General features: G+C 38.9%; 1 protein-coding gene across 1 annotated transcript in view; it reads left to right on the forward strand.

Annotated features, from left to right (window-relative positions):
* The first annotated feature begins 13,216 nt into the window (after window positions 1–13,216).
* Window positions 13,217–15,779, forward strand: part of AGGF1 (angiogenic factor with G-patch and FHA domains 1) — a 29,486-nt gene continuing 26,923 nt past the window's right edge. The window contains exon 1 of the mRNA XM_054578508.1: window positions 13,217–13,784. Within this exon, the coding sequence (XP_054434483.1) occupies window positions 13,575–13,784 (210 nt within the window). The 5' untranslated portion in view covers window positions 13,217–13,574. The remainder of the gene's footprint in view (window positions 13,785–15,779) is intronic.

Genomic DNA, 15,779 nt, shown 5'->3' on the forward strand with positions numbered 1-15,779 from the left:
TGCTTTCCTATGTTGTTTATCAATTCTTTAAGGTCTCTATGTCTTGCTTCCACAGTTAGATTTTAGGATATTGGAGAACAGGGATCATATTTTTACACTTTTATGTTTTTCTCAGTAATAAGAAAATGGAATATATATGTATGATCCACCCTTAGAAGTTAGTTTAATGTTAGAAAAAAATTGAACACTGATGATATTATAATGCAATTCAGTGAGGAAATAATCTTATTTGTCAAGTGAGTTTTTCAAGAAAATACCCATTGCATCAAGAAAGGCATATCTGTGCATATATTATAGTTTGGAAGCAAGTTAATCTTAATAGAAATGGATCAGCTATCTCCAGCTGTAAAAGAGTTTTACTTAAGTACAGATGCACAGCAATACAACATTCTCACCAGTTTCAGAAAAAGATCAGCCTGCTTGCTAAATAGAATGGACAGGTTTATTGTTAGTTATTGAAAAGTACTCAAAACTATGGAATCAGCCCTAGGTTCGCTGCACTCACAACACTCAGCCACTTCTTTGTTCACACCTTATCAATTTAATATCATTCCTTGCAGCAGAAAAACCGAACCTTTAATAAATTGCTACAAATGACACCCTACTCGGTATTATGCATATCAGATAAAGATCCCAGTCCTGATGTTTTGCTACAAAGTTTGTATCTCCTACTTTTTGAAAGTTTGTTTTCAGCCACTTCAGTTTTATGAAAGACCTACATTAGTGCCAGGTTTTACAAACTGAAAGAAATCCCCAAAGGATTTTTGCTTTTACAAAGAAAGGTGAAAACTGACAATAGCTTTCATTTTTTAATGATAATTATTGAGGGAGTGAACACCCCAGCACGCTAAGCCCCTTCTCTGGAAACTACACCCAGCATCAAGCCACCATAGCTTTGAACTGTGGCTGTGAACATCTGCGCTTTATCTTGATTTATTTTTGTGCATCCATTAGCCAGATGTGTTCTAAAGTATCAAAAAAAAAAAAAAGACTAAGAAAGCTCATAAAGATGTTACATTCAGTGCAAAATTGGACATAATTAAGCTTTTTGATTGTGGTGAATGAAATAATGACATTATGTGTGCATTGAACTTGCCTGTGCCCACCCTTCTTAATATTTACATGCAGAGAGAAGGATTGTTGAAAGCTACCAAAGTTGCTGTTGGTTCTGCTAGTAGCAAAGTTGCCTCTTTTAGTTGGCATCCAGTAATGGACAGAATGGAAAGTCTATTGCTTGAGTGGATGGGTAGGTTTATAAAGCATGGCGTTCCATTATCTTACAGTTAAGGAGAAATCAGTCTTTTAAATAAGTGAAACTACACTGTACGTATATTATTTCTACTTTATACAGGCTATGTATTTATTGTATCATTTATGCTTTTACTGTATGTTAGTGTTGTTTTATATTTGATGTGTTGTTTGGTAGGTTATTCTCGGGGTCTTGGAAAACTCAAAAAAATTATTTTCTTAGAGAGAGGGAAAGGGAGAGAGAAAAAGAGGGAAAGAAACATCAATATGTGAGAGATATATCAGTAGGTTGCCTCTCCCATCCCCACTCCCCCAACTGGGGACCTGGCCCACAACCCAGACATGTGCCCTGACTGAGAATCGAACCAGTGACCTCTCAGTTTGCAGGCTGGCACTCAATCCACTGAGCCTTGCCAGCTAGGGCTCAAAAATTGTTTATATATAAATTAATGGTAATTGCTGCTTCTGTTTATGCCATTTTGGTTTACAAAATGTTTCATAGGCTTGCTCTACTTTCAGATAGTGGGGAAACTTATAAACATTTAGCATTGGCAAAATGATAATGATGGTTCTTGAGCCTCTAATTCAAGAAAGCAGGATGAGCAAAGAAGCAAGCATGTGGTGAGACAAGGATGAGAATATTTGCTGTACTTATAACATTGTTGATATTCTGATACATTCATATGCTAATCCCTGTAGCTATTTGTAGAACATTCATTATCACAATCCTTTGGACTCTTGATGATTTTGATAATTAACAATTCCATTTGAATTCTCTTTTTAACCATGCAACTGAGTTCCAAAGACAGAGGAAAATTTGCAGCAGGGTCTGAAATTCAGCAGAAAACGTTCATCTCCATATGAAACATTAGATAAACAAGAGAATACAGACTGTCGCTAAATAACCACTGGTCTACTGATGGAATGTCAGTGTTGTAATATGATGCATAAACAGTTACAACCTTGAGTTGCTTATTGTCACTGCCTCTTTCTCTTAGTCTACAGGACACCTAAGCAGTTCAACCCACCTGGAGCCTGCAGAAAAAAAAAAAAATTCACCTTCCTGCTTCCCCAAAATTTGTGGCCAGGTCTATCACCCCTAAATTAGTCTTTCATACACCTTTGCAGCTTGTCTGCTGGCCATTGTCCTACTGTTTATGGTAAGTTGGGCACCTTGGTTCAAGTGATGAGAAATATATTTCATCCATTAAACAGCAAAACATCCATATATTTCCTGATGAATGCATAACACCAGACTTTAGCAAGAGCTCTTGCTTGTTTTGTTAAGTTTACACCTAAAATTGTTCAGGAGCCTGAGCATGAAGTTGGCAGTTGGTTTAAGTAGAAGACGGGACCTACTCTGCCATCAGAGACCCTCAGTTTGGTTTGAGTGTGGCACTGAAGCCCACCTCCAAAGCGTCCCCTAAAGGTGATCGTCTCACCTTCTCTTTCTGGTCCTCAGTGTCTCATTAGCAGTCACTGATTCATTCTTCTGTCTTCCTACAGCATCTTGTTGGTTCTTTTCCTGTGTTTTCCATTCTGCCTCTGGGTTAATTTTGGTTGTTTATATGGGTGCCTCTACTGCTAAGATTAAGTCCGTGACAGTAGAGAAGTTGTTACTCATACATAAGTGTGCCTCAGGACATAACAAAGATCTGGGCACATAGTAGATACATAATAAACATTTGCTGAGTATTTTTTGAGTGAATAATGATAATTTAATTGTGTCAACTTTCCAATTTCTATAGTACCAGCTACTGCTCCAGGTTCTTTTTTTCATTTTGCTCTTTAAAATTTTATTAGTGCATATAAACTAATTTTAAAACCTAGGAACTATATCCAAGTAAAAATTAAAAGAAAAATACCCGTATCTCCCAACCATATATAATACTCATACGTATTATGGCATTTATCTATCCAGGCTATTTTTCTAACCACCATTCTGTTGTCTGTATCTATGAAGTTTTGGTGTTTTTTTCATTTGTTAGCTTGTTATTGTTTGGTTTTATATTCTACATATGAGTGAAATCATTTGGTTTTTTCCTCTTTCTTTGTCTGACTTATTTCACTTACTATAATACTTTCCAGATCTATTCATGTTATTGTAAAAGGCAATATTTCATATATTTTTTAATGGCAGAGTGCTATTCCATTTGTGTGTGTGTGTGTGTGTGTGTGTCTGTGTACACACACATCTTCTTTATCCACTTATCTGTGGAAGGACACTTAGCTTGTTTCCATTCTTGGCTATTGTAAATAATGGTGTAATGGACATAGGGGTTCGTATATCTTATATTATTGGAGTTTCTGTATTCTTTGGATAAATACCCAGAAAAGAAATTGCTGGATTGTATGGTAGGTCTATTCTTAATTTTTTGAGGATCCTCCATACTACTTTCTTTTTTTATTGTTGTTCAATTACAGTCATCCCCATTTCCCTCATTAGTCTCTCCCACCCTACACACCCCCATTACAATTTTCCATAATGGCTCTACCAATGTACAATTCCACCAACAATACACAGATTTTCCCTTTTCTCCACATCCTCTCCAACAGTTTTTATTTCTTGTCTTTTTGCTCATAGTCATTGTAATGAGTGTGAAGTGTTACCTGATTATGGTTTTGATTTGTATTTCTCTGATGATTAACGATGTTAAACATCTTTTCATACATCCATTGCCCAGCTATAGGTCTTCCTTAAAAAATGTCTCTTCAGATCATCTGCCCATTTTTCAATCAGTTTGTTAGTGTTTTTTTTGTTGTTGTTGAGTTATATGGAGTCTTTATATATTTTAGACATTAATCCTTTATTGGAAATATTATTTGTAAATATCTTCTCCCTTTTAGTAGGTTGCCTTTTGGTGGTGTTTTCCTTCACCATATAGAAGCTTTTTAGTTTGATGTAGTCCCTCATGTTTATTGCTGTTGTTGTTTCCTTGGCTTTTGGAGTCAAATTCACACCTACTGAGACCAATGTCCAGAAGCTTAGTGCTTATATTTTCTTCTATGTATTTTATTGCTTTAAGTGTTATATCCAAACCTTTAACCTATTTTGAATTAATTTTTGTGTATGGTATAAGATAGTAGTTTAGTTTCATTCATTTGCATGTGGCTGTCTAGTTTTCCAAATGTGTTGAAGAGACTGTCCTTGTATATCCGATTTGTGTGGATTTATTTCTGGGCTCTTAATTCCCTTCCATTGGTCTGTGTATCTGCTTTTCTGCCAATATGATATTGTTTTGATTACTGTAGCTTTGCAGTAATTTTTGCATTTGAAATTAGGGAGTCCTATACTTACTTTTAAGTATGCTGCAGTTTTACTTTCCAGCACTGCAGTACTGGAAATAAATTTAATTTATTGACATATTTTCAGACCATATTGGGACGTAGAAACAATCTAAGAGTAGCAGGAATCACAATTTTATTTGAAAATTATCTTGCTGAAGGGAGGTTAATAGTGAATGGACTCCAGAGTGGAAACACAATCTCACTTACTTGCTGAATGACCAGGTTAGTTAACCTTTGCAAGACTCAGTTTCCTCATGAGCAAAGTGTGGATAATTATAGTACAGGCTTTAGAGGGTTTTTCTCATATCTTTTTTTAAAAAAATAATTGATTCACAAGAAGTTGCAAGAATAGTATAGTGACGTCCCATGAATCCATCATCTAGCATACCCCAATGATGACATCTTACATAACTACAGTATATTGTCAAAATCAGAAATTGATTGGCACGATACAATTAACCATACTAAACTTTACCTGTTTTTACATACTCTCATTTTTCTTTTGGGGGTGGTAGTAGGGCTTTGTGTATAATTCGATGGAATTTTATCATGTGTACATATTTGTATAATCACCACTATAATCAAGATTCAAATATGTGAATTAAATACAATGAAGCATTTAAAATGCTTAGTGTAAGAGCATACAGAAGGAACTAATTAAATGTCATTTATTATGATTATTAGTTAAATGAAAAGAGGTGATTCTCACTTATTCAATGCTTTCTAATTTCATGAAGCATTTAGTTGGCTGATGTTAAGTGGTGTTTTTTTCAAATTTTTAAAATTATATTTTATTGATTATCCTATTACAGTTTTCCTGACTTTCCCCTTTTGTCCCCTTCCACCCAGCACCCCTCACACCCTCAGGCAATCCCCCCACCATTGTTCATGTCCATGGCTCATGAGTGTAAGTTCTTTGGCTACTCAATTTCCTAAATTGTACTTAACATCCCTGTGGCTATTCTGTAACTACCTATCTCTACTTCTTAATCCCCTCCCCTCTTCTCCCATTCCCCTTCATCCCCCTCCCATCTGGCAACCATCAAAATGCTCTCTGTATCCATGAATCTGTTTCTGTTCTTCTTGTTTGCTTAGTTTGTTTTTTTAAATTCAATTTTTGATAAATTTATATTTATTGCCATTTTACAGTTCATAGTTTTGATCTTTTTCTTAAACAAGTCCCTTTAACATTTCATATAATAATAGTTTGGTAATGATGAACTGCTTTTGTTTTTTCTTATCTGTGAAGCTCTTTATCTGACCTTCGAGTCTAATTGATATCTTTGCTGGGTCGAGCAATCTTGGCTCTAGGTCCCTGCTTTTCATGACTTTGAATATTTCTTGACAATCCCTTCTAGCCTGCAAAGTTCCTTTTGAGAAATCAGCTGACAATCTTATGGGAACTCCCTTGTAGGTAACAAACTTCTTTTCTCTTGCTGTTTTTAAGATTCTCTCTTTATCTTTAACCCTTGGCATTTTAATTATGTTGTGTCTTAGAATGGACCTCTTTGCATCCATCTGGTTTGGGACTCTGTGTTTCCTGGACTTGCATGTCTATTTCCTTCACCAAATTAAGGAAGTTTTCTTTCATTATTTTTTCAAATACATTTCCAATTTCTTGCTCTTTCTGTTCTCCTTCTGACACTCCCATGATGCAAACATTGGACTTCCTGAAGTTGTCCCAGAGGCTGGTTATACTATCCTCATTTTTTTGGATTCTTTTTTCTTCTTGCTGTTCTGATTGGTGTTTTTTTCTTCCTTATGTTCCAAATCATTGATTTGATTCTGGGCTTCATCAACTCTACTGTTGTTTCCCTGTAAATTGTTCTTTATTTTAATTAGTGTATCTTTCATTTCTGACTGGATCTTTTTGATGCTGGTGAGGTCCTCACTAAGTTTCTTGAACATCCTTATAACCAGTGTATTGAACTCTACATCTGATAAATTGTTTATCTCCAATTTGTTTAGTTATTTTTCTGGAGTTTTGATCTGTTCTTTCATTTGGGTCATGTTGCTCTGTCTCCTCATTTTGGCAGCCTCCCTATGTTTGTTTCTATGTTTTAGGTAGAGCTGCTTTGACTTTGTGTCTTGGTAGTGTGGCCTAATTTAGTAGGTGTCCTGTAGGGTCCAGTGACACAGCCTCCCCTATCACCCAAGCTAAGTGATAGGGCTCACTTGAGGTGTTCCCTTTGTGTTCTGAGTACACCCTCCTCTTATAGTTGAACTTTGATTGGTGTTGGCAGATCATCTGTGGGAGGGATTTATCCAGACGAGTCAGCTGCAAGGATTGGCTGTGACCAACCTCTGCCTTCCATGGAGGATCAGCTGTGTAGGGTCAGGGTGATGGTACTCTGACCTGATCTGTAGCTGTTCACTGGGCCCTGGGGTTTCCCAGGTGGTGCAGGCCAAGGTCAGCCCCTACCTGTGTTTTGCCTGGGTCCACCCTGCCTGAGCTATAAAGTAATCTGAGATGGCTGCTACTTTTGCTGGGCTTGGAAACCCCCAGGCAAAGCCAAGCTATGAATCTAGGCTGGCTGTTGTTAGTGCTGGGCCTGGTGCTCACTGAGGCCAGCTATTGCTTGTTTGAGAGGATTTAGCAAACTGTGTACTATCAGCTAAAACCAGCCATTCATATGGAAAAGCAGCTTGGATAGGTCCACGAGGTGGGTGGGGTGGAGTCTCTGGGGATCTCCAAGGCAGGTCAAACAATGTTAGCCAGGTTGCTGTCTCAGACATGGTACCAGCTTGTGAGCTCTGTGGAGGGAGGTTTTAGAAAAGGGACAATGGCCTCTGTTCCCCTTGATGCCAGACACTTCAATTTCTCCCTGTATGCCACTGGTGCCTTTCAAGCTGCTACCCTGGTGCTGGAGCTCAGAGGGAGTGAGTCTGAGTAGGTAAATCCATGTATGGGTTCCTTAAAAGGAACTGCTTGGGACCCCAGAAGTTTCTCCCATCAACTCAATCCCCTCTGGTTTTTGCAGCCAGAAGTTGTGGGGACTTATCCTCCTGGCACTGGAACCTTGGGCTGGGGGGCCTGGTGTGGGGCTGGAATTCCTCACTCACGATATCTCTCCCAAATTTTTATCCACCACATGTGGGTATGAGACGAGCCCATTTTGCACCTGCACTCCTCCTACCAGTCTGAATGGATGTAGTTTCTTTAATTCTGTTGTTGTCAGACTTCCCTTCAACTTGATTTCTGACACTTTTGAGTGGTGGTTATTCTATATTTTAGTTGTAATTTTGATGTGGCTATGTGAAGAGATAAGCCATGTCTGCCTACACTGCCATCTTGAGTGAAAGATATGAATGGTATTTTAGAAGATAAAAGCAAGGTGCTTTGCTTTCATCATATTTAAATTTTTTTCCTACATTTTATGATGCTTTGACATCTTAAGGACTTGCAGAGCTAGACAGGGACTATCCCTCCCAATGTTGGCTAATCCCTAGAGTTAGCAAACAACTTGCCTGTAAAAATGTCTTTAATATGCAAATCATACCCCCATCTGCCTCCTTTCATCAGGCTCCTGGGGTAATTTTCTAACCCTCCCCCCCACCCCACCATTTGCTCCTCAGCTATAAATCCTCGCTTGTTCTTGTTAAGTTCAGAGTTGAGTCCAATCTCTCTCCTTTATTACAACAGTCTTCATAGCTACACCTATCACAATAGTCATGAATAAAGTCTTACTTACCATGTTAACAAGTGGTAAAAAAATTTTTTCTTTAACAAACCCCCGACAAAGTCTATTCTAGACACCAACTAAAGTATGCTTCCCGCAATTGAGGGAGACTTGACAGGATTTTTTTTCCTTGATTGCCTGGGGTGGAGCTGTGAGGGGACCAAAAGGAAGGGTATACCAATTTCTTCCAGGATTTCCGCCATTTCTTAGATGAAGAGCAAAGGGAAGAAATCCCATTCTTAGATGCAGTAAAATTGATGTAAGGAAAAACTTCATCAAAGAGTTAAAGTAACATACCACAATATGCCAGTAATCATTTCATTTATCCAATGAAGTTCATTTAAATGAGGATTCTAAGATGGGGACACACTTTTCAGATAAATTACTGCTCCCAGAGCCATACTTTTCTGATGGCAGCACTTACCACATTATGTCCCCATCACCTCTTGTCTGAGCCTACGCTCCTCCAGGGCAGGGTCAAGGTATGAGTGAGGAGTTGCCCACAGGATCTGGATGATTAGAACCTTTAGACAATATTTTGTTTTCTTGGATATACAACACCTACCAGAAGTTAGTTCTTGAGCCAGGAACCTTTGGGAAATATCAATGCTTTATTGCCACCTTCTGGTCAAATATGTTTTGTGTTGTGCATTTCTTCCTGCTGTTAGTAGGTTTCAGGAAAAAGGATTTGAGAGAAGTTAGTCTAGCAAATCAGCAATCCCACTTCCCAAGTGGCAATTGACATGGACAGAATATAATTCTTGAGAAATTTCTCAAGGATGTGCATGCATATAATATGTCTATTTATATCACACAACTGGATACTATTCTGAATATGTTAGTTTATAAAAGATATATAACTTACAGGTGTTAGTTTACAGAGTGCTTTCACATTTGGTCATTCTATTGACTTGAGAGGCAAGTCAGGGTATTAATGGAACAATTTTTATTTCAATCCAATAATAAGATAGGGAATTATTAATGAGCCCTTAAATTTTTTTACAGATGTTTCATCCTATTAATCTTTTAACCTTTTTAGAATGATTCCATGTATACTTTTTTTCATTAACAATTTCACTGTTGCATTTAAAACAGAATTTGGTTTGCAAATGCGACATACACATTTTATGAAAATATCTGTTGTGTAGAAAAACTAGTTTAATAATCAACTGACAGATATATATACATTAATGCTTCATGAATTACCTTCCATTTATGGTTCATGATAAGAATGACGGTGATAATGCTAACACGTGCAGGATGGATGTCCTGTGGTTCAGAGCGCTGCCTCTGGAAGCAGGCTGCCTGAATTTAACCCAGGCCCTGATTCTCACTGGCTGTGTTATCTTAAGCAAGTTACTTAATCTCTAGGCTTCAATCTTTATCTGTAAAAAGGAGGTATCCTGTATGGGGTGGGTCCCACCTGGTGCCCTGAGCTGCCAGGACAGGCTCTGGAAACTCGTGACCCTGAACTGGGATAAGCAGCGTGGAAAATCACTATCTTACTTGTTTTTATTAATCTTTCTTAAATGTATGTCTAGCTCACATTTATTTCAATGTTTAATGTTAAAAACATTTTGGGTCCTTATTTAGGAGTTTGGTGATATTTTTGTGACCAGAAATATGTCATAAGAACTTAACCCTTATTTATATCAATTAGCCTAGGGTAAAACTGGTTTTGCTAAGTGTCATTTTGATAAAAGTTGCAGTTTCCAAGAACCTATCAAGAACATTAAGTATGCAGAAGAGCTGAGATTTAAACTGTCTCCAATTAAAAGTTGTTATTTTACTACCCCACATGTCTCAGTTGCCTTTAAACCATTTCACTAGTTTATCGAGTTAATCCTATACTATTTGATGTCCTCTGTAACCCTAATGAGCTATGTAAGCACCCAACTTTGTCTTTTCTTCTAGGTTTTGGGCATATATCGATGAATCTTAATTTGTTTGTCACTATTTTATACATAGGTACATTTAATCTCAAACAAAAAACCATGCCTATGTTTAATAAACATATGATGATAATAAAGAAGTCGTTAGACTTACAAACATTTTGTCTTTTTTCTTCCAGAGATTGTTCCAACAATCTCCAACAATATTATGACTTTGGTGATTAACTATTCATTTATCAGGGTCTCACATTAAATTCTCATAAACAAAGTGAGATGAGAAGGACATATATTTAAATAACTGATAGGGTCATGTCCAGGCCCTTACTGAAACAATGAGAAGGTAAATATGTATTCCTGGCATTCTAATGTTTCCTTTGGTAAATTTAAGCTTTTTTTCTTATATTTTTAATTATTACAAGAGAATTATCAATAACTATTGCCCTATCTTAGGGAGGCAAGGGGAGACTGGGGAGAAGGCTCCTCCAACTTCAAGACTGATTCCCCACCCCAAGTACAAATGTGAGATGTTCCCCACCCCCACTCCACTGGAGGATCCCATCCTCTCTCTCCTATGGGTTCACAGGTGTCTTGGGACTATTATATGCATTGGGCAACAAAATGGGGGAGAGGAGATGGTCTGCAACCAGTAAAGAAGGGTGCTGAAGGAAAGAAGTGCTCATGGACCCCATGGGGGGGCAGTTATCAGAGCCTCTTGGTGTTGAAGACATTCCCTTGAATGAAAGCAGGGTACACTACTTTCTGACGGCTGTTTTCAAGCAGTTTTTAGTCCCTGAATAAATAGCCCTCTTGGCGGTCCTTTCTCTGATCTACCTGCCCTAACTCTTCCACTGTAAAAAGTGCTGTCTCTTCTTGAGCAACATTTCCTGGCTCCCATGCCAGCCCCTCGTCCCCTGCTTCCTCTTTCCTCCATTCTCTTGTTCCTTCTGGTCTTAGATAAGACCAGTCCTTCTATTAGCTCCTTGCCTTTTCTAAGGATAGTTCCTTCTCTTCCTAAACCCTAGTCTTGTGTTCCTTCATGATAGACTGCCCTGGAGCTAGGGAGTATGGGGAAATTTACAGTAGCATAGTAATTTTTTTTTACTCATTATACGATCATAAAATGAAGGTGCAAAATGTAATTATTCAGTTGGGGGCAGAGAGGTCTGCCCAGTTTCATTTGGCTTTCTTCCTTTATCATCACACAGGTGTTTTAGTGTTACACCCACCTATTCTTTTGGGCCTCTAGGGGGAGGAAACAGGTAATGGTCAATTGACTAAAATATGGAACAATAAATCAGAACTATTGAAATGCTATGGCTCCCCAGATATACTTGTGTGACATCAAACAGTAGGATCAGATAGGAGAGAGTTAGCTACCCATTGTATTCAACATAAATTATGACAGGTAAATGTTCATTAAATATAGAATTGATGACACTCTAAAAGAAATTGGATATAAATCAGGTTTTACTTAATGGACAATATTCCTCTGTTATGCAATGTAGTGATATGTCAGGTACTTGGACTCCAGCCTCCTGAAAGTCACAGGCTTCTGGAATGTCTCTAGATCAGGTTGATTATCAGTTAGTTATTCTTACATACAAAATACTCCCGACTCAGTGGCTTCCACCAAACATCATTCATTAGTTCTCCCAAGCCTGCGGTGAGGTTGAAGGGCTGGCTCATCTCCACTATCAGTTAGTTATTGCTAACTACATGAGGGTTTCCTGAGGCCTCTGCTCTGGGCTGGCTTAGCTGGAGTGTCTTACCTGCAATAGAGCTGTTCCATGTGTCATTTATCCTCCTTTGGAGATCAGCAGACATGTGTGGGTATGTTTTTCTCATGGAAATGTCAGGAATCCAAGAAAGCAAGCATAAACGCTAACACCTCTTGAGACCTAGGCTAGGAACTGGTCTACTGTTTTGGCAATTACCTCACTCAACTGGCCAAAGCAAACCACATGGTTAAGCCCAGATTCAAAGGTGGAGGGGAGAGTCTGCCTCTTTAGTGAGGGGAACCACAAAGTCACATGGTAAAGGATGTGGACACAGGATGGGTAAAATATTGGGGCAATTTTGTAATTTCCACAGTATCTACTAGTTATAATAAAAAGTGAAGATTTAAATTAGCTGTAGGATTTGGTTGATTCATTGCCTGGAAAAGAGCTCTATTTTTTATTAGAGCTCAATATTATATGTAAAATAAATATATATAATAAATATATATTTAAACTTTTTAAAACAAAATCATAAAAAACAAAGGGAAAGAGAGAAGAAAAGAAAGAGACAAGTTGAAAAATAAAGAAAGGGGAGGAGTGGGGCAGACAGCAGTGGCAGTGGTGATAAAAAATGAGAGCACATTGGAGCAGTATTTGAAGCACACATGTACAATAAGGAGGATATAATAATGATGTCACAGAAATGATCTAATTTGAATCATTGTTTTTAACAGAGATTTCACATAAAAATCCAATTTTTGGCTTTTATTGAAAAAAATCAGAAGCTCTGCAACACTGGGTCTACATTCCTACATGGTTCTGCAGTTCTCCCTAACTCAGTAGTGGCGTTCATTGCTCTGTCCATTCATTTACTTTAACTCCTTAGTCCCTGGGGCCGTTTGTATTTACTTTAACAGTACTGGTTTTACTGTTTCTGTTTCAGATGGGCTTCTGGAATGTTCATTACTTACTGAAAAAAATGGAATGTTATCAACAAAAGAAAAGCTGAAGTATCCCTCCTTCCGCCACGCAATATACTCTCCTCCAATAGTTCCATGGACCAACGCTGATGATATGCTGTGAACTAAGGAGTATGATTACAATCTGACGTACAAATAACTAAAATTTAAAAAAAAACCAGAGCCAAAAAATAGTGAAGGATGTCAGGTAGTACGCTTAGCAAAGGGCAAAAGCCTGAGATCAAACGCTGCGTTCGACCTTCTCCACCACTCCGGGTCTTCGTTAGCCACTTTCCTACCTCCTCACACACCGCCCAGCGCCGCGCCCAGCAGCCGGCGGGAATTGCGCATGTGCACTGTGAGGCCCTTCCCGCCCCCCGTCGCTTCCCTTTCAGTCCCGGGTCCCGCCCACCGCGGTTACCGTCGTTTCCGGTTCAGCCCAGGAACCGCTCGAGCTGTTTTGGCTCTTGCTTTTCGGGACCTCCCACTTCTTTAACGATCCTGCGACTGTTTCGGTCGCTAGGGAAGGTATTGCCAATAAAGTTTTCCTGTTTCAAAGCCGGGCGGATTGGGCTGGGTCCATCCGCCTTCCCTTTGCTCGCTGCCCGCAGTTCCTCTCAGGGGCACGTTAAGAGGTTCAGGGCGTCATGGCCAAGGGCCACCTCGGCCGGGCAGGTATAAGGCCGCCTTTCGCTGCCCGTACGCTCGCATGGCTTCTGGGGCCGCCGGCGTCCACCTCAGTCTGAGCGCAGCCCCTTCGCGCCCACGGGCCGCCACGCGCCGGACCCCATGGCCTCCGAGGCGCCGTCTCCTTCATTGTCACCATCGCCACCCACCTCCCCCGAGCCTGAGCTGGCCCATTTGAGGCGAAAGGTGGAGAAGTTGGAACGCGAGCTGCGGAGCTGCAAGCGGCAGGTGCGGGAGATCGAGAAGCTGCTGCATCACACAGAGCGTCTTTACCAGAGCGCCGAGAGCAACAACCAGGAGCTCCGCACCCAGGTGCGCGTTCCGCTTCCAGCCCTGCGCCCCATCCAACCCAAGACGAGGCCTCGGAAGCCTCTAATAGTTTCGGAAGGGATCCCTGGCAGGGACCCAGAACTACTTTGTAGAGTACTTGAGAGAAATAAAAGTTAAGTGCTATTATAATTCCAAGTACATTTGGAGCAAATCTAAGGGCTCGGGTTACTACATTTAGATGAGTGCCTGTGAGCAGAAGTTAATGTCTGGTGTGAATTGAACCACTGTACTTTGAGATTGTCTTCATTCTCACTTGTCGGTACTGCTCATTGGTAGTAGGCACATATATAATATTTTATTCTAGATCTCTTTTGAATTTGTTAAAGCACTGGATTTGAATCAGAATCCCATCTATCACTAGATATGTGAACCAATATTAATACTCGGTTGCCCAGAAAATGAGAATGCTGTTACCGCGCAGGTGAAGGTTAAATCAAAGTAAGCGTGAAGAAACTATTCTGCAAACTGTTGAACACTATGTGTAAGGTTGGCCTTTCTGCGCATTTATCATTTTGAGTTCTTTGGTGGAAGTAGGGAAGATATAACTTTCTTTGTTAAAGACACTAAACTCACTGCATTTTTATAAAATTCAGTAAGGACAAATGTTTAAACTCATGCTTACAAAAAACAAACAGTAAAGCTTTTAAGCTTTTTTTTTCCAACGTGATTTGTTTGTCAGTTACACTGTGTCCTGATAAGTTGTTTTCACGTAATTATTAATTATTAATTTCAATTAAACTGTTGTCTAGTACATTATGATACATTGGTATTTTTTCTAAAACCACATGTGTAGTCTGAACCCTGAAATATCAAACTTTGTTATGCTTTATGGTCAAATGATCTATGTAAATAACGGTTGAGTTGCAATGACTTGTGCTCTTTGCATAGAGATGTTGACATTATGACATGAAAGAAAATTTGAGCTTGTTTACTCAACAACTAGTTCTTGAACACCTGCCATGTATAAGTGCTGTTCTACGAGATTACACATTCAGATCGTTAAAATGTCTTGGGAGAAGGGTAACAAAATATGACAGCTCTTTAAAAAACCCTTTTATAATTCCCAATTCTTTTAAGTATTGCTTGCTATAGAGATTTTTTTTTTTTTTAAAAAAAGCATATTTGCTCATCTTTAAAGAGACATTTTGGTTATTAGTGTTAATAGTGGTCTAAAATGAAAAATTGAAATGCATAGAAAGCCTCAGCTCTACTGGTAATGGCAGTTGTTCCTTATTGTCCTGGTCAGCCTCTCCTGGTGGTGGTGAGGTTGGGTGTTAACTGTCACCCCAAATTAATAAGTAGTATTTTGTCTGGAGCAGTAAAAAGTTGGGTTGAGAACTGAAGGTGAATTGTTGGAAAACATAATATACACAGGCTTTGGAGGCAAGAAAAAAACCAAACAAAAAACTTGTGCAAATTACTTTGTGTCTTCAGATTTCTTACAGGTAAAATGGGGATTAGGAGAACTAATTAGGTGGTTGTAAGAAGGGGAACATAATCAAAATGTTACCCAAAGTATCCAATATAGTGCCTAGCATGTAGCAGATACTAAATAAATGATGTACTTCACAGCAATAGTGGTGGTGGCAGAACTAGGACTAAGGCAAGGCAATCAGTAGTAGTCTAGGGTGAAAAATTTAAGGAGGCACACATTCTCAAGTATAGACCCTGTACTTGCAGGAAAGATGAGACTGGGTGCCACCTTAACTAGCTCCCTAGCTGCCTTGCTTGGTTCACTCTAGTTTTAGCTCTGGTTGTACCAGTAGTTCTGGTAATTTATAAAGTGCCTAGATAATCTGTATATAATCAGTTTTATAACCTTTCTCCTTTTAAGCTTTATGTATCATGAAAGAAATATTTAAAAGCTTGTTTTTTAGTTAATTTTATACTTGTAATAGACTCATCACTCTTAGATCTTGTCTATCTGAGGTGTATTGACGAGGCTGCTCATCTGCTTATGGATATTTCTGCATTCTG

The sequence above is a fragment of the Pteronotus mesoamericanus genome, unplaced genomic scaffold, assembly GCF_021234165.1.
Source record: "Pteronotus mesoamericanus isolate MK-2021 breed Mesoamerican mustached bat unplaced genomic scaffold, CSHL_Meso_final contig_50, whole genome shotgun sequence".
NCBI classification, from domain to species: Eukaryota; Metazoa; Chordata; class Mammalia; order Chiroptera; family Mormoopidae; genus Pteronotus; species Pteronotus mesoamericanus.